The sequence below is a fragment of the Thunnus albacares genome, chromosome 1 (assembly GCF_914725855.1).
Source record: "Thunnus albacares chromosome 1, fThuAlb1.1, whole genome shotgun sequence".
Taxonomy (NCBI): Eukaryota; Metazoa; Chordata; class Actinopteri; order Scombriformes; family Scombridae; genus Thunnus; species Thunnus albacares.
Genome location: NC_058106.1, coordinates 32,342,984 through 32,368,921, shown reverse-complemented (window position 1 = coordinate 32,368,921; position 25,938 = coordinate 32,342,984). Strand labels below are relative to the sequence as shown.

At 38.1% G+C, this 25,938-nt stretch overlaps 1 protein-coding gene across 1 annotated transcript in view; it reads left to right on the top strand.

The window, feature by feature from the left end:
* Positions 1–25,938, top strand: part of luzp2 (leucine zipper protein 2) — a 165,999-nt gene that overhangs the window by 120,098 nt on the left and 19,963 nt on the right. The window contains exons 6-9 of the mRNA XM_044355408.1: positions 6,506–6,568; positions 17,984–18,046; positions 22,010–22,084; positions 22,864–23,031. Of these exons, the coding sequence (XP_044211343.1) occupies positions 6,506–6,568; positions 17,984–18,046; positions 22,010–22,084; positions 22,864–23,031 (369 nt within the window). The remainder of the gene's footprint in view (positions 1–6,505; positions 6,569–17,983; positions 18,047–22,009; positions 22,085–22,863; positions 23,032–25,938) is intronic.

Below are 25,938 nucleotides of genomic sequence, written 5' to 3'. Positions count from 1 at the left end.
TAGTTTGAGGCACAAAACTGGCAGAGTTAAGTGTGCATTAGTACATTCACATTCCATGGTGTTAATGTGGGAACAACATGACCAGAAATAAATAAAAAAGTGTTACCAGAGGAGGTGGTTTCTGACACTTTACACTAAGGCTAAAAGGATCCAACACTAATGTGGTGAGTAGTGTGAAAGTTGACCTAGATGGACAGTAAATATCAACACTCAGGGGCTGTCAACATATCAGCACTTTATGTGTGAAAATAACTCGGTTGAGTTGAGTCAGATAGACAATTTTTGAAGGCTGAAATCATTACATGTCTGGTTCCAGCATCTTAAATGTAAATATTTTCAGGTTTCTTTAGTCCTCTATGATAATACTGAATATCTTTGGGTTGTGGACTATTGGTTGAGAAAAAAAATGACATTTTAGGTTGCATTTGGGCTTTGGGAAACAGGCTGTAGGCGATTTGAGGGGGGATGAGGGGATGCAATCCCCCTTGTCAGAAAAATGACCCAAATGCATCCCCCTTGTTAACCTGCCACCCCCCTCTTCATCCCCTAGTAGCAGAGAGAGTGCAGGGGCAGAGGGGTTATTTAGTTGAATATGTTAGTCTAGTCTGCCTGACTCATTGATCCTTTATCTGACTGAGGTTTGTGCAAGTTAGAATCTATGGCAACCATGGCTCTGAAATATCAGTAGCTAACTGTGCTGTGTATTGATAAATACATGGCGCTGTCCATGGTGCTGAAGTAACAGACAGATTTGTAATTGCACCTTTTTCTCTCAGTCCTGCCCTTCTGTCAGTTTCATCTTGAATCCATAATACTCTCTAAACTATATACCATAACTACTCAATTCTATACTATATTGTAGCCTATATACTCTGTACAGCAGTGCCACCTTCATGATCAAAGTAACAAGTAGCAACATGTAGTCACAGAAGAGTGAGAGGATCATAGAGATACTACAATATTCCTATAATATTTATATGATCATTCAGCACCATCTCTGCTGCTGAAAATACACCCCCAGACCAAGCCACCTCTGTAATAAAATATTTTAGGGGGGACATGACTACAGATGATTGAGATTTCTCACCATTTTCTGACATTTTATAGATCAGCTAATCGATAGATCAGGAAAATTGATAGATTAATTGTTAGTTTCATCTCTAGACTTAATTCTTCAATCGTGCAATCATCATAAGGAAGAATTCGGAAGAATTTGATTTTGCATTTAAATCATCACATATCTAAAAGAAACCTGGGTTCCAGCATTACTGTGTGTGATCAGAAGTAAAAGTGGGGAATCCACAGAGTGATAGATTTTGTAGAATTTGTTTGTGCGCTGTTGCACTTTTTTCTGAGCAATGTGTTAATGTAAAAATGGTTCCTTTATTTTCTGGTCCACAGAATGACAGCTCTCCGGGAATAACACGTTACGACATGCAGCTCAGAGTATCACATTTTGCATAATGCACTGTGACATACAAGCTCCAGAGGATCTCATTTTCACTCTGAGTATGTCCTGCGGCTAAGCTACGTCACATTTTATGACAGCTGCCAGTTCTACATGTCCTCGAATGGTGGTCCCTCTGTAGGGGCGAGAGGAGGTGCAACTGTCTGGAATTGATACTCGGCCAGTTTTGCCTCACTGAATCACAAAACAACTGCCAAGCAGCTCATTACCTCTGCTCAGTGTGCATGTACTGTATGTGCCGGAGTATGCAGTATACTGTACAGGTGTGTGTGGGAGTGAGCACTGTATTGCAAAGAAAAACAGAGGCCAGAATGTACCACATATGAGAAACTGCCACTTTTTCAACTGAATGTAGCCTTTTGGTGCCTGCTAAATTATAGTACTAATGTTGCCTCAGTAACATGTTTGCAAAGGTTTTGTTTTTCAAATAATAATAATTATGTAATGCAGAAGCAAATGTATTTTCATATCAAAGTACACTGAGGCCTCTAGTTTGACTGTGGAAAAATTGGCCCAATCAGTTGCTAATGCCATGGTGCACACTGTAGTTTTGATGTTGGGAATTGCCAGGACTTGTGTTCTTGCCACCAGCCTGCCTGTACTTAATGGCACTCAATGTATTCTTATCAGTCTAATTCTAAAGTATAAACTCTGCTTGGCAATGATATTTTAATTCGACTTTGACATATACAATATATATATCTATTAAGTGGAAAACATAAAACAAATATTTCATTCTGACTATTTACAGGTGCAGCTGTGATATGAGTGATTGCTATCAAGCATTGCTCTGTCAATACACTTAGTTTATGCCATGACACAGAGAGAGAAAATTGTGGAGGTGGCCTATGTCAAGGGCCAGCTGGTTTCATACACATCCCCCCTCTCCTTCTGTATCCAAACTGTCCCTGTGGTTCATAGCCAACTTGTCACCTAATGACATTGAGCTGTCTCCAACATCTAGCGGCAGATCCATCATGAGAGCACAGCAACATATTAGCCAAATGTTTTATCTCCACTTAAATTAATTTAATGTGCCATCTATAAGCCATAACCTGCTGCATGGAAATAAAAACAAAGTCACCTGCACTAAAGCCTGCAAAAGCATTGACTGATTCTAAAGCAGCAGAGACAAGACTGAGGTAGACAGAACAGATGCCTGACAGTGTTTGAAATGTGGTGCAAAAATTAATATTTTTAATAGATAATCTGTTGAATTTTAAAAAAAAACCAAAGTATGCAACTGTAAGCTTTTATGAGTCTTAATTTTAAGTTCCTCCCATCTGTCATGTTAGATCTGCTGTTTTAACCAATAAAAACAGCCACTCAATAATTTACTCTACAGTGAGCAGTAAATTTGAGCCATTTATAAACCGTCTTTGTTTAGTTTATCGTGACTGTAATCGGCCACCTGTGCTTTTCAAAAGCAAAAGCACTGGTATTGTGCATGCTGGCTGATTGTCATGCTCTCCCAGCTTACTGGGATAGTTGAATAAAACAACAGAGCCCTCATTAATGTTATTAGTAACACCTGTGCTTTTCTTACTGTGACATGTCAAAATGTATTCCATAAAAAAGGCCTATTTTTGCATCTTTAAAATGTGATTAATTGCATTGTTGGATTTTTAGCAGACAGTAGCGTACATTGTGACTTTTTGAGGGCACGGAAAAGAGCATGAACTTCACAGTCACAATGTTGACTCTCAGATAAAGTGACAGTGTTAATATAGTGCACTGTACACTAAATAGGGAGAGATTTTAGAAACAGCTTCCTTTTTAAAACAACCTTCCTCGACCATTTTGTTAATCCTGTATTGAAATTAATTTTACTTTTAGTTGAAAAATCATTTTCCATATCAGTTCTTTATTTCTTGGTTCTGGTTGGATCAAAACCTTTCTCTGTAACAAAACAGTACATCCTAGATCATATTTGAATTAAGCTGATTTGATAGGGTTTTTTGTTATTTTCATTGAGTTGCAATGTGTGGTCTTTATACCAAACAATTGTTATGTGATGTTGACTGTTATACAGTGGTGTGGAGATGAACTGTCATCTCCCATGTGGATCTTCCAAGCGTTGCCTCCCACACAGCAAACATTCTGATAAGGTTTTGTGGTCTATCCATTCACTGTACAGTTTAGAGATTACTGCTTTTGAAAAGCTGAGCAACTCCACAGTCTTGCACGCTCAGGACCACCCTCCTGGCACCCAACATCAAGTCTGTTAGATCACGCTCTAAGCCTCTTCATATGCAAAACCAGCATGGAAAAGGAGTTGCTGTTGCATGCACTTTTTTTATACAGCGTTACGTATGGAAAAGCAAAGCGAGTGCTGACTTCTTCCTCAGGGTCTCAGGATGTTTTTGGTCATTGAGTTTTCTAAAGAGTCTACAAAGAGTTGGTGAATGAATATTCATTGCTCTCATTGCTCTCATTGCTTGGTGAGTTTGAAGAATAGACCCTTGACTACAGGTAATTAGCTCATTGATAAACTCATTAAGAATTTTAAAAGTGTTATTGAGTCAATGAAAAGTGCTGAGAAATCTCCACTGGCCGCTATGATGAAGTTGTGTCTAATTACATTTGTTTTTTTAAGATAAACAGAAGTGGTACAAGCTTAGTTACAGAACAGTGGCAGTAATTTCCTCTCAGTACCCAATGTTACAGAGTCACCTTTATGTTTCCTTAGCTATTAAGTTCATTGTTGATCCCACAGCTCCTCAAAATGTCTTAAGCCTCTGTGTTCCTTGCAACCATTTTTCCCAGCTCTTCAAAAAACACTCACACATTGACGTTTTGAAAGGACTTTGAGCTATCGAATCTTCTTGAACATCTTTTTGTGTATCAAACAGCTTGTGATAACAAAAACGGAGCTATTGCAAAGTGTTGACATGTAGCTTCTCTCCTTATTTTTGCAGTTACAGCGTATCTTTGATATGACAGATATTCCAAAAAGCAATTGCAATATGAAACATGTTTGCTGAAGTACAAAAAAGAAATAAATCAATAAACCACATATTACATATAGACACATCTAATGTGTCTATATGTTATAAAGATTTAGATGTGGTTGTAAGACAAAGACAGCAATTTAATATGTTCCTTTATTGTGACGCATTTCACACCCAATAAAAACAAAATACACACATTTAATTTAATATCTCATATGTGAAAGTGTAAATTTAGAGGGCTTTTTTGTTGTTATTTTTTTAAGGTCTCACAATGTTGGACAATTTTCTTTCTTCCTCCAAGATGTTTGTCAGTCACATACAGACACAACCACACACATCTTCCAAATGTACTCTACCTGTCTCCTGGAAATTCTGTTTATATGCTAGTTATTTATTTTGCCAAAAACATAGTCGCTGCCTGGATTATGTTCAGTGGCAACAGTGAAGCAAGAGCTTTTTGATATCACTGAGTCTTACGCATGGTTGGATTTAGACAAGAAAAACCCTTAACCTGGTTAAAGTTTGGGAAAGATCATGATTTCAGTTAAACTTTGTAAACATGTTCTGTCTTGTGCTTCATGTCACTGTTGACTTTTTCAGTATTTGCTTAACACAGTGCTTTGAGAGCCACAAACTAAACATAATTTTTACTTAAGTTGCCACAGGAAAACAAATGTAATATGTTGTTAGTGAACATGTTGCAGCTTGGAAAATACCATTATCAAAAATGATTCCTCATTAGGTTGCTAAAAAACATCAGTCAGGCTGCACTAGGTTTCATCCAATCTTGCAGTTTGTGATGCACATATATACATTATGCAATGTGTTCTGTACACTGCATTACTATTTTTAAGTACCTTTGTTGTTTTACACTTTAACAACATTTCTAGTTTTAAATCCTAGCATAGATGGTCAGCTTTGAATCCTGTAATGACCATCTCTTTACTGCAGATGCTGGAGACTGTACGATTTCAGTTCTTTTGGACCTCAGTGCAGCTTTCGTCATTGTTGATTGTGCTGTTTCATTGGGTCGTCTTGACATCTGGATGTGTGCTTTGGGTTAAGCATTAAGTTGGTTTAGGACTCTTACTTACAGATTGTCAATTAAAAAAGGAAATTCTCTTAAAATGCTGTTACCACCTTCAAGTCCCATTCTCTCCTGTCTGAGATCCACAGGATCCCTTTTGGCTGTATCATTTGCAGTCACACAGATGACACTTAGATTCAGTCATGCTGACTTAAATCAGGAGACTCAAACTCCATTAGTACTAAAAATCACAGTGTGGCCTCTTAAACTAAGCCTGTGACCAGAAATCTTTGTGGGATCTTTGCTGGTGACCTTACCTTTGAGGAAAAAGAGGGACGTATGACATTATCTGTTTAACCATGGGTACTGAATGTGTAATTTAGAAAAATTAGAAAATTAGATATTTATCAAATATTTCTGGCTTCAGAAATTAGGTTTTTGTTATGAGCCCTCTCGTTATGAAAGAGCTGCAGTTGTGCTTTTCACAGCTAAGAAATGTTTCTAAGACTAAAAATATTATACATCCTTGTGTGACCTGGAGATGATTATTCATGCTTTTAACACATCTCATGTAAATTAATGTAACTGACTATATTCCTTTCCAAGTCAGAAATCACTCCCATGTCTCCGGCTTGTTTTGAAAACTGCTGCGAGTATCTTAACTGGCACCAAACAACAAGACCTTATGACCCCTATTTTGGCCTCTCTCTGCTGGCTGCCAGTCAAAGGATTTTAAGAGTTTACTGATCACGTTTAAAGTTCATTGGGGGTCTGGCCCTGAGCTACATTTCTAACCTTTTAGATGCCTATGAGCCTGAGTGTACTCTCTGATCCTCAAACAGGGCACTCCTGACTGCTCCTCAACACCAATCTGAGATCGAGAGGCATACAAGCACTCGCTGTCAGCAGTCCTGCACAGCCAAATGCCCTGCCTGAGAAACTGAGGTCCACTGAGGCAGTCATATTTTTATAAAGCAACAAAAACTGTAAAAGAGCATGTAGTGAGGAACACAAGAGACAGACACCAATGACATCATCTTCTCTTTCCTTTTTTTTCAGAACAAGAGCCTGAAAAATAAACTACTCTCGGGAAACAAACTTTGTGACGCCTATGCCGAAGAGGTAAGGATTTTCTGTTAGTACATTGTGTATATTGTGTAAAGAAATTTTATTCAAGTGAGCAAGCCATGTTAACAAAATACAAATTTTAATTGAGAAATGCAAAGTGATTATCTCTAATCAATTTATAATAATCTGAGGATATATGTACATTTTATTTTGTTTTTTTCCTTGAAATTATAGTAAATTCTTTACATTGATTGTAACACTTATTAAGACATTTTTGGTGCTACTTGTATGTGGTGACAGACCTCAAAGGTTCAAAATCTCTCACTCGCACGAAAACACAATCTTGCCTGGTTTTGGCTGTCTGGTGAATCTTAGAATCTCTCTAACAGCAAGCTGTTTGATGGCTGTACAGTGCAATCTAAGGAACTCAGGTTGTAGTGAAAGCAGTGGCAAGTATATTTCCACTGTGTCATTTTTGCTGTCACCTACTTTTTTTTTCTTTTCCTCGTTCAGCTCTGCTTCCAGTTGTTCCAGTCAGCAGCGTCCACCAGGTTTACAGCCTTAGTGAAGCCTTGAGCTGAGCTTTGAACTGCTGCTTTTGCCTCCCTGCTGACCAATGCTAACGTAATTTAGCCATGCAGGATCGTATAAGTCAGTGGGTCCTGCGGGCATCCTGATGATATGTCTGAGTCAGTGAAGTTGGTGCTGAGTAATTGTAGGCTCAATAGCTATGTAGTTCTGCAGCGAGTGATTCCAAAAATTTGCTGTACTTCAGATTTTTACACATAGTGTGTCTGATGACGTATGCTGCTTGACAGATGGCAACCCTGGCATCAAAATGGAGATTCTTCTTTAGAAAGACCCTGGACTAAACTTGCAGCTGAGGCTTGTTTGATCAGTGCCACAGAGGACAATACCAAGGTTTTTGAATGGCAGAACCATTGTTAGTAGTTTCCATTTTTACAGTAAGACAAGCAATTAGAGCTGCAATGATTAGTTGCAAACTATTAAATTAATCACCAAATATTTTGTTAGTCGATTGATTGTTTGAGTCATTTTTATGAAGAAAAATTCCAAATTATCTTCAGCCTCCTAATATTTTCTGATTTATTTAGTCCTCTATGCTAATAAACTAAATATCTTTGGTTTGTGGACTGTTGCTCGGGACATCTGAGCATATCACTTGGGGCTGTGGAAAACAGTAATTGACATTTTTCACCATTTTCTGACATTTTCTGGACCAAACAACCAATCAATTAATCAAGAAAGTAATTGACAGATTAATCAATAATGAAAATAATCGTTAGTTGCAGCCCTATAAGCAATTATGGAGCCTGGCATGGCATCATAGGAGAAATTGTGATATTTGAGTCTCTTAAATTAGTAATCTGTACCCTCAGAATAATATATGTGCCCTTGAAATACTGATCCATGTTCTCAAATGACTTAATTTGCCTGCCGCACCTGAGGTTCTTAGCGTAGTTTCCCATAGATTTCTTCTTTCTTTCATTGCTCTTTCTGGAAACCTGAAAGATGATAATGTCAATGTTCTATCTCCGATTTGAGCCCCTCATAACTTTAAACAACAGTTATTCTTTTAACGTTTGTCAGCTACAGCTGTGATAGTTCACATATGGCTTAGATTCATGAGTTGTAGTTTTTGAATACTAGTTTAATAATCACAATATAATCTTGGTCCAGTGAAGAGTTGTTGAAAACTGTTCACCATGCTCTAGGAAAATACATTTTCAAGCTGAAGCTAGTGCAGCAGAGGTTAGCTTAGAAAGGAGGCTCTCTGTTGTGCATCAAGTGCCACAGGACCTCAAATCTGTTTATCCGAGTTTCAAATAGCTAAGTCCACCAAAATCAAAATAAAACAGTTACATTATCCATGACCAGTCAGCTTTCAGTATTTATTTTGCATAGCCATTATATAGTTGCATGTATCCTCAGGCACATGTAGCTGTCCAAGTTACTATTGAAGGAACAAGGATAAATGAAAAGAAAAAGATTTATCTTAAAGCTATTTAATGGAATTAGTTTAATAATCAGGTAACACCTCAGCACTGCCGCCTCATTACAACCAATAACATCCGTTCTCACTGCAACAATAACTTCACTGATCAATTGAAGGTTGTGTATGAGTATTATTTTTCTTGCATGAGAATGACAGGACTCTGCGCGGTAGATGAGTGTTTTCTAGGCAGACCGACTCTCCTCTTATACCTAGAATCAGTCTGACATCATCAGTAATGATAGACTAAAGCCTTGAATGACTCAGATTTAAATGCACACCACAGTTCACAGATCCACAAAGAGAATTTTGTGTTTTGTAGCTTTTGATGTTGAGGGGCTGTTCATCGACTCCCATTCTGCTCCAACATTAAAGTTATCCTTGAGTTTCTATTGACACACAGGAAACTAGTCTTAAAAAATTCCAGGCCTCGTTCTTGCTCCAAATCTCCCAGCTGAATATCCCTGACTTTTCACTACTTACACTTTTCCAAGCCATTGTGTCACTCACTCTACACTGAGCCAGAATTTTCTTAGGAACAGCAAAGGGGAAATTATAAAAATATCACTTGAATATGGCTTTTTGCTTGTAGCTGCTGATATCTTATTCTCTGTACTCTTTAACACCGAGCTGTGTTCTTGTCTAGTGGTTCGCTGCCTTCCTGATTATTTCTGCAGAACTGCTATCAAGGCAAGTAGACTGGGTTCTTTAGGGAGCAAGTAGGTAGTGGAATTTTCTTGAACACAGGTAGATGGAGGTCACTGTCTACAATTCCCTTGGGAGGCTATAAACATTGAAATAAATCAGAGAGGGGAACTTTTATCCATGCCTCTACTTTAATCCTGGAAAGTTATTTATTTTGAAAGGGGAAAGGTCACAGACTATGCCAGTAATAACACTGTAATTACTGTAGACTGACAGAAAGAGATGGATACTTAAAGTGAAAAACAATTGCCACAACATTCTTCTATTACAAGTTTGTCTGTTGCTAAGGAATCTGCATGTGCTTACTCAAACATATCGGCTGTTAATGGGGTGTAAATTTCGATGTGCTCTGTGTGAGTGGTTTTTACTAACCTATTGCACTTTTCACTGAATTATATTCAGGTCATGACAGCGGACACCCACCTGAAAGTAGATTAACATTTAAGAGTATGTTTACCCTCAAACCTTTTCAATTAAGATCTCCTCAGAGTATTGGGAACATCAGAGATTAATCCCTAACTGAGATTAGACCAGATCTTTTTTACTTGGCCTTGGATAAAGTTTCCAAGCATAAGCTTCTTTTGTCGCATGTGATACATTTTAAGGTTTTGTATGAGTAAACAGCAGATTTCCTCTATGTGTGATTTGCGTTCTCGTCTTGTGAAAATTGGCTTTGGGAATTCCTGCATTGTATTTTGGAATATATTTCATTTGGTGTGGTAATCGTTTTTAGAAAGCTGCTTTAACTTGAGCTTGGCTTTTCTTGGTATGTGAGGTGGAGGATCAAGCTTTGTGCTCTTAATCCATGTTGTGCTGTGAAAACTACTCAGCTAAAAAGACATGAAATTACATATTAAACCACACTGGCAAGAAGGTTGTATGGTTGCTGTTACAGTAGAATCTATTAACCTTTTTTTGCTCTTTATGCTTTATTATTTTAGACTACACAATGCAAGAATAGCAGTACTTGATGAACTACCATGTGAACCAAATTAAGCTAACTTTAGCTAAATGAGTTGTTTAAAAATGCTGTCTCTGGCTGATTTTTTAATATTTCAACTTGACCTCTTTTAAAACAAGAACCCTGTAAGAGGGTCTTTAAAATTTGAATGATGCCTACAGATGTGACCTTGCACTAAAGACTGAGGCTTAAGTTGCATTTTCCAGGCAAAAAGTCGGCATCCTCAACATGACCCTATATGGCTGCTTACTTTACATACTTAGACAAGTAAGACAGATGTTAGATTTATGCTTTATTGTTCATATTTTCAAACAATTAGTTTCAACATTTTCAGTAACATTACAAGAGAAAATACTTTTAGGATGAGGACAAACCTGTGAGTTTGGCAAACATCAACATCAAATCCAAAGCTTGACAGACATGCAGGGTCTAATTACTATTGGTTAGCTGTTGGACTGTTGCTGTTTGGGGGGGTTAGAGAACAGTCAGTTGCAGATATGAGGGTTCTAACACAACAGTAGCAAACTGCTTACACTGCTATCAAGGAGCTAACTATGTAAATTCAATACTAACAAATATGTCATATGTTTAATTACATTAAATTAAAATGCCGTTGCATCTATAAATATATTGTTATAGGTGCAGTGTGCTTCATGTTTCAATTCCCTGCTGCTTTATAACATAATAGACAAGGCTAATAAAAATCTTTATTGTATTGCCATAGCATCAGTGAAAACAATCCAGTGATGTGTCATTGTTTGCACTAAAATGATTTCAAAAGATCAAAGATGGTTAATTGAGGATGGATTTCTCTTCACAGGAAAATAGATGGAAGTACTTCCCCTTGTCAGGTTTATTTTATGTATCTCCAAATCTGTTTGGAAAGACAATTGTGTAATTGTCAATGTTCAGACATGTATGACCATATGAATGTGAAAGTTCAGTCAGGAAACTCACTGGCAGGCTGCCACTGGCCTGACTCAGCTGTGTGTTCGTTCACTTTACCAATCACAAACACTTCACAAATGCAGCAGTCCATTTAAATTGGAAAAGAAACTTAATAAGTCTGTGCAACCCAGATTGCCACTGAAACTTCTGCTGCATACTATACAGTATATATCTGGCTATTTTTGCTCCCTATTTGGTTCATTGGAAAAATGTCAACCTTTCTGAACCAGACGGTGATGTCCTCGGGGGAAAGATCTGATAGCTCAGAAAACTGAGTCAATGTCAAGGTAAAGACCGTTCAGTGAAGGGGAGGGACACATGGCATTAGAGATGCCATTTAATCTGTTGCGCATATTTTCCTCAAGAGCATGAATTTATCACCTATTTTCTATTCTGTCAAATTTATAGCGTTGCTGCACAGCCATCATTTGGATGAGGGATGTTGTTACATAGTAGTTTTTCAGCCCTAGAATTACATTTCATTCTTGCATCAGGATTTAATGGAAACATCTAGTAACCTGAACCGCATGCAGATAAAAAATGACACGCTGGATTTGGGAGGATTCCCTGTAATGAGTGATTTCAAGGTGAATGGCCTCATGTAATTAATTCTACAGGGGCTTTTTGAATAGAGCAGCATGCCATCATCATCTTGTGTATTTCAGGGCAATTAATGATCCAAGAAAGAGATCACACTAGTCTTTAATAATGAAGCATCAGTTATTTTAATAAATGTTCTTTGCTTCCATTTATTAATAGACTTTGGATGTGTCTGAGAGAGTCTTACAGTACTCAGAAGCCACACTTACCTGACTGAACTGGCTGAAGCAAAACATTTTATTATAACAAAACTTCTTTATTATTGCATTGATAAATGTATCTAAAGAAAGTGTAACACTGCACACAAGTGATTTATTTCCCCGACATCTACACATGCTTCTGTCCTCACTTCGGACAAAGTCAGGGAACTCAAACTACACATGATTTAATGAGTTATAGAGGTGCAACAGCTAACCGAATAGTTGATCGAAAGACAATTGGCAACTATTTTGATCATTGATTCATCGTTTCAGTCCATTTCCAAGCAAATAGGCCAAATATTTATGGTTCCAGCTTCTCAAATATGACAATTTGCTGTGTTTCCTTGTCATATATGATTGTATATCTTAAGGTTTTAGACTGTTAGTTTGGCAAAACAAGCTTGTTGAAGATGTCATGGTGGGCATGAATCGATAATGAAAATAATTGTTAGTTGCAACCTTAATGTGTTATATTATTTTTAATTTTAGATATGTAGTTAAAAATGGTCATGTTTAGAGCTGAAACAGTTAGTCAAGTAAATCTTCTTTATATGGCCCAATATCCCAAATCACAAATTTACCTCAAGAAGCTTTGCAATCTGTACAGCATACGACACCTTCTGTCCTTGAACCATCAGTTCAGATAAGGAAACACCAAACATAAGATACACATCACCTTGGGCTGAGGGAAACTGTGGTGGGCATTTTCTTTTTTTTTCTGACATTTTTTAGACAAAACAATTGATTCATTAATCGAGAAAATGATTGGCAGATTACCCTATAATGAAAATCTTTAGTTGTGAGATGAGTTATGTTTATGAATTAGATTGGATAATGTAAGATTAGGTTTGGGTTTGATATGAGGATGGAGATAGATAACACTGACATTTTGACAAGCTGTGTCTGTCACATGGCCATCATCATTTATGGCCCTTCGTCTCACCCTGTGTGCATCTCCAAGCATCATATTACTTTTTATGTCCTATCGAGAAACAGCAGAGAGATGACATTTATGTGGTTACACGCCACGTAATATTAGAACAGCTAAGGTCTCATCCAGGAATCAGAAACCAAAAGAAAGAATACTACTCATATGAATGTTTGATGTTGAACTGCTTTGATAACATGTTGTTTTGGAAGATGTTGTGCGCTTCACTGATGTACCCTACAATACAATTTGTTATGAGCACAGGGCGCATACAAGAGCAGATCCTTTAAATAAAACAAATGTATTACTATGCTGTTCTACTTCACTATCCGCATTGAATAAATCAGATTACCCTGACTGAAACGATTGAAAAAATTTATACTTCAGTCAGTACGTTTTGGCTTCCAGCCAGCCACTGGTCTGCCTCAGCTCATATGCTTCAGCCAATCAGAAACACTTCACAAATAGGGCAATCTGTTTAAATGGAAAAGGAGACGTAGCAGGTCTGTGATGCTGCTGTGCTCCTGCTGCGAGTTAGATGCAGATGTATAGCAAGGATTTCTGGACACCCTTTCACCTCATCTAAAACCACCATGTGATGTCATGTCACCTATTTGTATCTGCTTTTACGTAATATGGGGCTGTGGAGCTGTCCTCTCACAAGGAGGATTTATGGTACATTGAGTTATGGGCCCAGACAGTACATACAAAACAGATCAATTGTTTTGTCAAAAGTAAACTGGTGTTTTGCTATCTATCTTTTTCAGTAACAATGAAAGCGTTACTGTGTGTACTGTTAGTTGTCCTCCAAGAAATAAAGCTTTGACAACTATTGTACACTGACAAACGATGAACACAACTTTCGAAAGACATCAGACATTATTCTCATCTACCTGCTAACTTGCTTCGTGACCATACTGAACTAAACCTTGTACTGCTGTTTGTTTCTCACTTTTTTTTTTTTTTTTTTGCTTTGTTTTTTTAATGATCTCCATGTTTCAAATTCAAGACACGCTCACACACTGTGTCATACATACTGTAGGCTACTTGGACTTGGATAATGAGAAACCCTTAAAGGCTGTTATGCCATACTTTTGGAGCCTTGTCTTTAGATCCAGAGCTGCATGGTGTGGCTTCAGCTTTAACTCAACGTTACTGAAGCTGTCTGAAAATGAAAGAACAATCAAAGAAAAGTGTTACTAAATTGGACGTACACAAAATGCATGTTACTGGAGTGGAGAAAACATGTCAAGATCAGGAAAGAAATGGGAGAGACGTGTAAGGATGTACAGTTCATGCATGGATTCTGTTGTATTTCAAAGAAGGTTGGCAGACATGTGAAGCTTCAAAAATAGATTAAACATAATTTGGATGCTGTCATATTTTTTTTAAATATACATACAACTCCAGTTAGGTGATTTTTATGTTTTAGCTATGGCTAAGGGATCAATGCTTTTTCTGTGGGTTGAGTAAATTCTACAATATCTGGTTAGCAAATTCAAAACACCCACTTTGTTATCTTCTTAAACACTGAAAAGATTACTTTTCCCAGATGTATTTGTTGTTATGCACTTAAAACAATATATCCAGAGCTACACAAGACTGTCCATACTTGTACTTAATTCACAAGGTTAGCAAAGTTGGTTAAATTGCCACTAAACAAGTTAGAGAATATTAAACAGCCTCTGGGTATATTTCGGTCTCGCGAGAATAAAACCTGACACTGCACTGTCTTTCCATCTGATCTTGTCATTAATAATAAATAAATAATGAACTTTGCAGAGTAAAAGTGCCAAAGACATATTTGTGTAACATTAAGTGCTCTGCCTGTGTTTCATGACTATTAATATCCTTCTCTAAAAGGTAGGGACAGCAATTAAACAACACCAAGCTTATAAAATACTGCATCATTATATTTTGTACAGTTTTTAACAATTTGAAATGCAGGTCTCACCCTTGCGGGATTTTTTGAACCATCAGGAACAACAAGACTAAGATGCTGCTGTGATTCTCCTGGGCAACGGAGAAGAGCTCACATAATTTATTCTGAGTAAATAATACACCAATGCTTTGGCAATTCTGAGAGCTCAGCGCATTTAGAAATTGAGATATTTGCATTTATAAGTTAACACTCCAGTGTGTGACTCTTCAGCCTCTTAATAGGATTCATTCTATCAGCAGCTACTGTAGAATCCCAAAAGCTCCACTTAACTGAGACAAATAAAATTAATTTGTTAACATTTGATTTCATGACCTGGGTCACGGTGAAACAGACTTAACGATCCCAAATCATATAAATAGCTTGCCCTCTTTAAAGTTACCTCAGTGTTTATTTAACCTCAATTTTTTATGAGGAGCCCCAGGGTGCAATTTTTGAATCCAGTTACACAAGACAGATATGGGTGTCTCGGGACATGGAAATACCCTGGGAAGAGTAATAACAAGATAAAGAATCTCATAAAAAAGGAACAAGTGTCAAATACACTTTGGAGGGAATTTGTCCCTCATCATTCAGTGTGCTTTGGTGAAAGATCAGACCTCATGTCACAGGTTTACTGCCTATGTCAAGGAAGTATAGAGATAGAAGTAGATTGGAATGGAGGTAGAGAGAGGTTTATAGAGATAGACAGTCAGATATCAAGAAAGAGATATAGACAGGTAGAACGATAGAGATATAAGTAGAAAGAAAGACAGAGATATAGATAGAGAAGGAGATATGTCTGTGATAAGTCGGGCTGCAACTAACAATTATTTTCATTATCAATCATTATCGATTTTTTTCTTGATTAATCAATTAGTTGTTTGGTCTATAAAATGTCAGTAAAAGGTGAAAAACATTGATCACTGTTCCCCACAGTGCAAGATAATGCCCTCAAATGTTGTTTTGTCTTGACCAACAGTCCACGACCATAAGTTTACCATCATAGAAGGTTAAAGAAACAAGAAAATATTCACATTTAAGAAACTGGAACAACAGAATTTGGGCACTTATAGAGTCCACTGTCTATGAGTAATACTGTCCTCCAATCACATGCACATATTTGCCCATTAAACTTTGCATAAACGTAGCCGCCAAATCAGGACGCGCCTACCAGAATATGTGTGGAGCCCACAGTATATAAGGCAGTATGCCTGCTGTCCATCATCCTCTTCTCTTCAGCGAAAAGCGAGTCTGCCCACATGTGGGCTCCTTTTCACAGTCTGTGCATGCTGGATTAACCCAAGACTGGTGAAGAAGGTGTGTGTGTGTGTGTGTGTGTGTCAGCTGTGTTTAAGCTGACCCCCCTCTGGGCATGATACACCTACATTTTTCCAGTGCTCCTGGATAACCCAGGGAATAAGGTGTGCAGAAGGTCTGTTGTGTGACAGTAGACCCCTGCGAGGTTAGGCCAGGGCCTCACCCAGTTTAGTGGTATACCATCTGGGTTGGCTGGGGCCCCCTACCTCTCCGCTGTGGCAGCTTAGGCTATAGAAGTAGGTCGGCTGTGGCAACTAACCTTTAGCCAGTCAGGATCAGTGGGGCTGGTTTGGATGTTATGATGCTGCAAGGCGTTCATTCATTGGGCTCCTGAGCCTGTGTGAGATAGAATGAAGGTTATGATATTGTAGCCTTACTTCTATTAACACAGACAGAGCCCTTGACCTACAGGCCCTGCCATTCCTACACAGCTTGTTGAAGAGGTTGTGGGATGTTGGATAGCGGGCACGCTGCCTTATATACTCTGGTAGGCACGTTCTGATTGGACGGCTACATGCAAAGTTCAGTGGGCGAATACATGCGTGTGATTGGAGGAGAGCAGTGCCCATAGAACTAATAGAACTTGGTTATTGTAACCTTTGTCAGTGGCACTAACTCTACAGTCCGGTGCCAGTAAACCATTGCATCAGAAAAGGGTGCAAGAAAAGGAGCGGCAGTCAAACCTCAAACAACTGAAATATAGCATTTATGTTTGTTTCATGTATTCATTTTTTTTTTTTTTTCATCAGTCCATGCGGATCTGACCTGAAGCTATCTGACCTGAAGCTTGTGTGATGTCTAAGTTGCATGCTTTATTTATTTGTTGTTCTGGTGTTTCCACCCAGGTTTTTTTTATGAACAAATTGAAAATGTGCATAAACCAAGTGGATGGAAACACAGTTACGAATAGAGAGAAGAAGATGTAAATAAGTAGAATAGAGATACAGACAGATAAGTAAAAAGAAGGAGGTATAGATTGGCTGGAAGGAATGGATATAGATAGGTTGACAAATAGGGATACTAATTGTCAAAATATCTGTAGTATATTTGTCTTAGAGAGAGTTTAAATATTAATTAAATAATATGGAATTTTACATCACAACAGGAATATTCTTTCATATGATTTTCACATATAGCTCAAATAGACTCTTGCAATGACTAAAATATGATAGAGTCGCCTATTGATCTTTTATTTGCATAATTAATCACAGTTACAGTCTTGCAAGGCTTCACAATACCCACAGTAAGAAAACCATCCATAAAAACATCTTCCAACGTCACTGAGGACCAGGAGAGATGCCCTCTGATCTGCTGCTGAGTCCCATGTGGAGGCTTTCAGTGTTCTTGCTCACATATAGCTTTGAGGACGGTGATGTATCAAGCTATCTAGGAGGCAGCTTCTGTGTTCCTTATGCCTACTGATGTGGAGCAGCAGAGTGGATGTCAGGCAGAGCTGGTCACTGTGTGTTAGGGGTGGCAGCAAAGAACTGCGTTTGTGTGTGTCTGTGTGTGTGTGTGCGTGTGTGTGTGTGTGTGTGTGCCTGCTTACCGATAACAAGCATGAGCCCATCGTAACCTAGGAACCCTGATGTGTGTGGCGGCAGTTATGTGTGTAGTGGGAGTGAGAATTCAGGTTTAGACAGTGGGCAAGAAGCCAGTGCATGACTGCATCATTGTGTGGACTATGCAGTTCAGTGAAGGGGAGATTTGATATTTTCTTCCTCTCAGTAGGGCCTTCCTTTAAGTCAGAGCTTTGCCCAGGGAACACTCACAAAGGAGTCTTCTGCTGCAGCTGGCAGAATCCTGCTACGTGATCTAAAACCAATTTCGCTATTTGAATAAGCTAACACTTATTTCCTTATCTTTCCCTTGCAGTCCAAAAAAATCCAGGCTCAACTGAAAGAACTGCGGTACGGGAAAAAGGATTTAATTTTTAAGGTAAGCTCAAAGTGAATGGGGGGTGGGGGGTGGGCTTTATAGTAGCTCCAGACCAGTGGTAAACAGGTACTTCAGACCACCTTGAAAAGATGATCCCATCACAGGAGGTACTCCAATTAATTTAGCCTGCAATTACAAAGTCCCTTCCAGCAAGACAGAAGCCTGCAAAGTCAATTGGTCAATGCTTAGTCTACATACAGTTAAGTCCTGTCCTCTGTTTTCCCCTCGGCAAGATGCTTCCCATCCTCTTCAATCATGGAATGTATGTTGATAAATGATATGGACAACTGCGGATGAAGCTGAAACAGAATTATGCATTAGATCATATAAGGGAATCTTCAAGACACAAATTACAGATGACAGCATGTATTGCTATAATTCAGTGAGTAGCACATATTACAGGGCATTAGAAATTTGGCTCCTCCTCACATACTTCCTCTGCAAGCACAATATAAACAGTGGCAAACAAGAATTTTTTTAGTATTGTTGCCCACCCGTACATACTGCACTACCCCTTGTATTGCAAGGACTAAATGTCTTTAGATCTGAGTGCTTACGTAATGCTTATTGGCATTTACTGGTACAGGGGCTGACCTTTCAGGCCTTGTTTGCAGTGTTAAAATGTCAGTCGACATTTCTGCCACAGTGCCCTATGATGCCATTTCTTGAGTGTATGTTTTGATCCTTCAGACCAATCATTCCTAAACCCGTGTCAGACAGAATACTGACATAAATGAATAAAAAAAAAATTAAATTGTCACAGGCTGAATTTTATACTTCAAACTGAAAGTCTGAATATATTGTTCCTGGATGTCCTGTTTCTTGTTCTGTTTCTAGCCTGTGAATGATGGATGCATTGACTTGTTTGTTTGATGTCACCATTCATAAATCGTTGTCTCTAAATTGCATCAGTCACCTACCCAAAACAACCTTATTGCTCAATGTCAGCAGACATTTCATGTGGACCTTTAAAACATTATGCTCTCTGGTGATTTGCTGTTGCAGTATAAGTATAAGGCTAATTTGATCATAGTCTTTGTCTTGTAAAAGCAGCAATCTTTGAGAAATGACAGAAAGTCTGCCGCTTTTTTTAGATGGAAAGGTCAGAGGGAAATGATACATCCTCAGACCAAGCCCCCCCTCCCCCTGATCCCTTGGGCTACTCCTGAAAACTCATCTGTATCCCTCATACGTATGCTGTGATCAAAAGCCCAGCGGGGAATGAGGGAGCAGGAAGTGGGGACGAGTCACTCAAGATACAGAAATGTCATCAGCCTCACAGGGGGGATGTCAGTCAAGGCACTTTGACCAGGAGGCAATTGAATTGGTTATGACGGCTGTTGTACCATATCAAAGTGCATTTTACAGCACAATGTCACAGTACACAAAGATACAGCAATCTCAAAAAACTGGAGACAGAACAAAGACAAGAAACTTCAAAACCTAATTATTTTATCTTAGGAGCCAATATAACCTTTTTAAGGATTGACAGATATAGCCAAGAAAGAGATAAGATTGTGAAACCATAATAACAGAAAAGGGTACTTTTTTGACAAAATGCAATAGCGCAGATGCACCTTGAGTATCAGGGAAAAAAGCCAGTAATGTCAGTGTTTTCCTCACTTGATAATTTTCCATTAATAATCCTCAGTTTTGAAGGACAACTTTAAAAGCGACCCAACTCTTTGAGTCCACAACAGTCCCAGTACTAAACTGTAAACACTATACACAGGCAGGTTCCCCTTCACTTGCTCAGTCATAACATTAAAAACTTTAGAGGAATAGACAGTGCCTTCCCTGTATTTCCCCTGTGAGACAATATTTTTGGCAGAGGAGCCATATTCGAGCCTTCACATCTTCTTCTCTCTGTCAGTCCACTTTTAAATTTACCCCTAGAGCTGTTTCTCCAACAGCTTTAAAAAAAAAAAAAAGAAAAATGATGGCTTGATGTAGTTGCATGCCTCGTCTAACAGAGAGGCTAGTACCTCACTGACCCCACACCTCTATAATGGACTCTGCCCAGAAATATGGAGCTTTATACTTGGAGGCACTAACCCTGAAAGTCAGCATTTCTGGGTCAGTGGCCATGCGGCCGCAGTTCTCAAAGGACTCTCCACTGATGATGCACTGTGTAATGGATGTAATGGCTCTCTACTATAATGCTACACACCCGCATGTATGTACATACAAACACACACACACACACAAAGTCTTTGTATCCTTAAGAAGGCAAACAAAGAGCAGGCTGCCTTCTTCTATTTACTTGTGAGCCAGTGCAGCTTGGACTCATGATTATTCAGTCCTCTGTACTTTACACTTTGTGTTGGTTTGTACTGCTTCATCAAAGTATTCTGGGCAGCTCTTACTGCTAATAAGGCAAAGTCCAAACGTTTTGCGTTGGTAATATCTATCATGATTAGATGTAAACACACTCAAATAAAAACTCAAGGAGAAAAAATAAATCTAAATGTATTCTTTTGGCCTTTCATAACATCATATTATAATGTGCTCAAACATTATTCTAATGGCAAAAATCTAATGATAAAAAGTCACCAGTCTCTTTGAAATTGGATGGTTAGAATTGTCTTTTTTATCAGTAACCTTCAGTATGCTGAAAAAATTCAAACACTAGTGAATACTTATGCCTTTCATTTGCCACAGAGATAAACTATACAACCCTTTGTGTCCATGATTAAAGAACCGTTGCTCAAACTTTATTATTTTAGGATTCCCTCTTGCGCGCAGCCCGACAGCTACAAATGACTGTGCAATCATCTCAAACTCCCTGTAAATGAAAAGACCTTCTGAGAGAAAGATCTGATTCTCTGGCTTCTTTGAAAACCCATAGTGGTGAATTCTGCTCTGTCCTTGACTGTCACTGTATGACTCATCCATCAGGCAAAACTTAAACATCGTTTCAGCTGAGTGGTAGAAGTGACAGAGATGTTCATCATTAAAATTACTCATAATTTCGCTGGCAGAAATCAAGATGAAAATGAGATGAACATGCCAAGTGTCCCCACAGTGTCACAAAACCCACTGAGGTAGCGCATAAGTCTATAAAACTCACTAAAAACCATCAATCAGCCTCATCACCCTTCTTTGAAATTTCATACACTTTTCTCCAGAGATTGTGGATGCTGTTTGTTGCGTACTGACCTTGGGTGTGTCAGAATGCAAGTCCATACAGTTTATGATTATGAGAGGCCAGTAAAAGACATCCAAATAAAAGTTAATGACTCGTGGTCAGTTTTACACAGACTGTATGCAAATGATCCTAAAACAAGTTTCTTTCTTTTTACTGATGAATTGATCAATAATAAACGACCCATCAGGGAGCTCTGTTGATCCTTATATGGACTTATATTGGCTCATTTACCAAAAAAGAGTCTTTTGTGTGTGTTGTACTACTCAGGGATTAAACTCTTGCAATGAAGCTCATTAAGGGGTTTGATGGTTTCAGTGGGTCTGTTCCCGTTAATGGTAAAGATTAAACCTTTCTTCTGTCTAAACGACAGATCTGACCTTTTTCAGTTGTAATGTGGATGCTACAGTTTTCTATGTTACAAAAGGCTTATTCACCAAAGCATTTTAGCACTAAAATCATAAAAAAGATCTTATCAACGTAATACAGCAAGGTTTCTGAGATCCCTGTACACTCCTGGTAAAAGACACAGCGGATTATTTAAGTGCTAAAAGCATATAAGGTACACAAGGTTTAATGCTCGATCAATGTGTATGAGTGTGTGTGTGTGTGTGTGTGTGTGCGGATTGTCATAATACAGGTTTGAAAAATCAGGACAAAAGTGATGATCAGCAGAATAATAGAGAGGAGTCTCAATCCTTTGTGCTATAGATTTGTGTTATTGATAGTGCTGGGGAGACAAGACGGGGATGAAGAAATGCTTTGTTTGCACAGAACAAAGAGGATTGAGCTGATTTAAAAGTAATGTCTTTCTGCAGGGGCAGCAGCTAATGGACTTGGAGCACAAGTTAACTATAGCCAAGGAAGAACTGGAGAAGACCGCACTCGACAAGGTGAATACAAGGGAAAAGGGGGGGGGGGGTTAACTTTTTTTTTTCTTGCTGTAAGTATCATACTTTTGTAACACTTTTTTATTTGCAGGTTTTTTTTTAACTTTTAGCTTATCTTGTCTGTGACCCATTTAAATCATGCAATGTCAAATGCTGAATAGAGAAACAGCAGCTGAATTATTTAACGAATAAAGTATACGTAGTAATATCAGTCAGTATGAATCCATGTTTTAGAAAGTAGAATTTGAAGGTTGAATGGTAGGGGTAAAGGTAAAATAACTCCTAAAAGAAATATTTTAATGGCAATATTCTCCTTTGTGAGGATGTCTGCATTTTCAAAAGGTTTAGCTTCAGCAGGTTGAACACATGCAGCAGCTTTAATTTATGAGGTATAATGTTATTTTTATATGACACACTGTGACTGGGGGCAAGTTAGATGAGTTAAAAATGCATGGGGAGAACAGCTGATTAGGAAAACACATAGTTCTGGTGCTCAGCTCAGTAGTATTGACATCAGACGCTGTTGTAAAATAATTAAACCAATCATTATATTATTAATATTGATTAAAAGTAAATGATTTTTTGAGCATTCTTTCTTTTTTATTACTCTGGTGAGTAACGCTTCATGTCTTGCCTAACGATGCCTCCTAGCTGACTAAAGTCCCTTTAAAGCTTGGCCTCCCATGGCTTAATGCTTAAGTAAGTTTCTCATGTGGATGCATTGAAGGAGGAATGGAGGGATTCAAAAATCTTCTTGTGTGTGTAATCTTGTTTGGGGACAGGAGTCTCAGCTGAAGGCGCTGAAGGACACAGTTCACATCTGCTTCTCAGCTGTCATGCAAAACCAGCCCAGCAGCAGTCACAGATTTCCCACCTCCCCCACCCACTTGTTCAGATACTCATCACTCATCAACAGCTCAAGAGTCACCTTTCAGCAGCCACATGCCAAGGTAATTCTGTATTCCACTCAGTTCCATCTGATTTAATGTTTATTCAGAAGAAGGCCTGGGTGTTGTAAAAATCCAACCTTTTTGTATTTAATACATCGGTCGAGTGATCTGCTCAGTCTATCAGACATCCTCTGTAGATGAGGACCTGCTGTCCTTGAACTAACAGTATGTCTCACTGTAATGCATCAATATGTGCTTTGCAAAGGTGTCACAAAGACAAGCATTCACTTCTAGCATTTATACACTGTGGGGTAGTTATATTGTTCGCCTTATAAAGCCTTGAAACCCTGAACCCTGAAAACCATTTAATTCTCATTCATTGTGGTTGCAACAGTCACATCTCTTCTTGATTTTGAAATGGCTTAAAAATCACTGAAAGCACATTAAATGTTCAATAAAAAATACCACTCCCTTCTTGTAACTTCACACACCAAAAAAATATAATTTGTTTTAGTGAATAAATGAATCAAGTGGAGGCACTCTGTTTCACTATCTAATCTTTTTTTCTAATCATAAAGCTAATCAGTTTCTCTAATCAGGCAGCACATTTCTAAGTCATAAGAATATTTATAAACAAAAACTCATCTTTTTTAGTCATTTTACCATGCGTTTCTAGTAATGAAATCATGATTACTGCTTATTTCATTTTGATAATGAAGGTTCATCCGTTTGTTGAAGTTGGGATTAGTTAAAAAAATACACAAGTCTAACATTTGATGAATAAAACCTGCAACTACTACAAAAACATTTATTTGACAGTAGTGCATAACACTTCAGTCTACACTGATTTATTATCAGTTAATGTATGCATTTGGGTATGAAATCAGTCCCAGGGACACATTACAGAGCTATACAACTATAGTTTACTTAGGATTGTTAGGATTTGGGTAATTTCCTACTTAAATTGCAACGTGAGTAATTCTCAAGACAACAATAACTGGTATTTAATTTTAAACTTCCCTGCTACAATTACAGTTGAACCTGTGTAACCTGTTAGTTATCCAACTAACTAATAAGTAAACAATTTTATAGCGATGTTGTGACTAGGGACAAGATTCCCTGGGTGCTGCCTTTAACTGAGAGTGGTTCAACTCCTTTCTTTCAGATTTGCTGTGGCATTTTTTCTACGCCGCTACTATGAAATGTAACTGCTATCTCCTTAGTCGAACAAGTTTGTGTTTGTCAATAAATCTTTTTTGCATAAGACATCCGTATCTCCTGGTGTTTCTGAATTGACGAGCTCAAGATTTCCATAACAGTTAGAAGTAAACATTTACTAAAGCTGTAATAAAAAATGTCATTGTGGTAATCCTGGTTGATTGCTGAATTGGAACGCTATTTTTTTTAAAGCCAGCTTGATTCACTGAATTTAGATGAACAATGCAGGCTGAATACAAAATGCATTACTACAGCCTCTCAGTATTTCCAAAAGCATGACCAATCGGCCTTTTCCACACAAGATATTTTGACTTTTCATAGCAAGAAAAGCATGGCATTTTAGTACGTCAGTCAGCCAGTATGTAAAAAGTAATGCCCTGAGATGGTTATGCTAAATGAGTTGCAGCTCTTTTTTAATAATATTAATTACTGTGGTTTTCCTGCTACAACATGTCAAAATGTCTGCCTTGAAAAGGGCCTCTAGCATTGACTTTGCCTTGAAATAGTAGGCCAATATGAGTGACCTTTGTGTGAACACAGCAGTTACAATGTCTTATGATGAAAATGAGATAAGTTTGTTTTGTAAAGTGAAAATGGAAAGCGAGTTGGATTTGCGATTTGCTTCTGTAATGGCGGAGTATAATTTTCCCTCTGACTTTTCAGATAAGATAAAGCAGGCTGCTGTTTTTTTTTTCTCTCTTCTCTGTGTAAACACTTTGAAATTGAAATTCATTTCACACTGTAACTCCCAGCTTGGTGACATCATGGAATATAACTCTGTGCCAAAATATTCACCTCGCCACACTTCAGAGCGCACATAATGCACTGTCTGCGATATGAATTTAAGTGTTAGCCGATTATTAGCTCCTTTTCAAGTGGCTATTTGTCAATCTGATGCCCTGAGTATCACTCTCTAGAGAGAAATAGCCCAGGAAATAATTACTACCAAATATAACAGTTGGGCAAACACGATTCCAGAGGCTGTTCAGAATAATAACATGTCTAAATCAAGCAGCAGTCAAAGTACTTTGTCAATCTTTATATTCTATGGTGCTGTAGCTTTAGAAGTAAATCCCAATTACTTCTTTATGGCATTATGGGAGTTTTGGTATGTTGGACTTATTCTCTATGAAATTATTAACTGAATGTGACACGGTCTTTGTTTAGAGCCCCTCAAAGTCAAGGTCACAGTAGACTCAACTAAGGGCTCAGAATTTAATCCCTTTTAGGAGTAGAAAAAAGGTGACTGCCAAGAGAATTCATTGTAAAAATCGGATTATGCCTTCAGTGTAGATATTGCTTCTTGTTTTGCTAGTGAAACACACTGACATTTAAGGACTAATGTCAAATGTCAAGGTTTTATCCAGTAAAAACATAATCGTTCATCAAAAAAGGAATGCTGACTAAAATAACATTTCTACATATTGGTGTGACTCTATAGGCCTAAAAAATTGAGCTGAAACACATCAGTTTTGCTTCTGGAAAAAATCTTTCATAGTATGGTTATTTTTCCCTCTACCAAGCAGTCATGTCAACCTCAATCAGAGATTGTGTTAGTTCTGATTTCTGAAAAGCAGCCGCTGCAGTCACTTTGAAATAATCAAGCTGGCCACAGAACCACCATGCCTTATCTGCCATGATCCTGGTGAGCAATTCTGTCTTTAAGAGGCTTTTCTTTCCTCAAAGCAGTCACAATTTACTCTGTGTCTCTTTTGTGGGTGCCTAAGAGATTTGATGTGCCACTTAGAG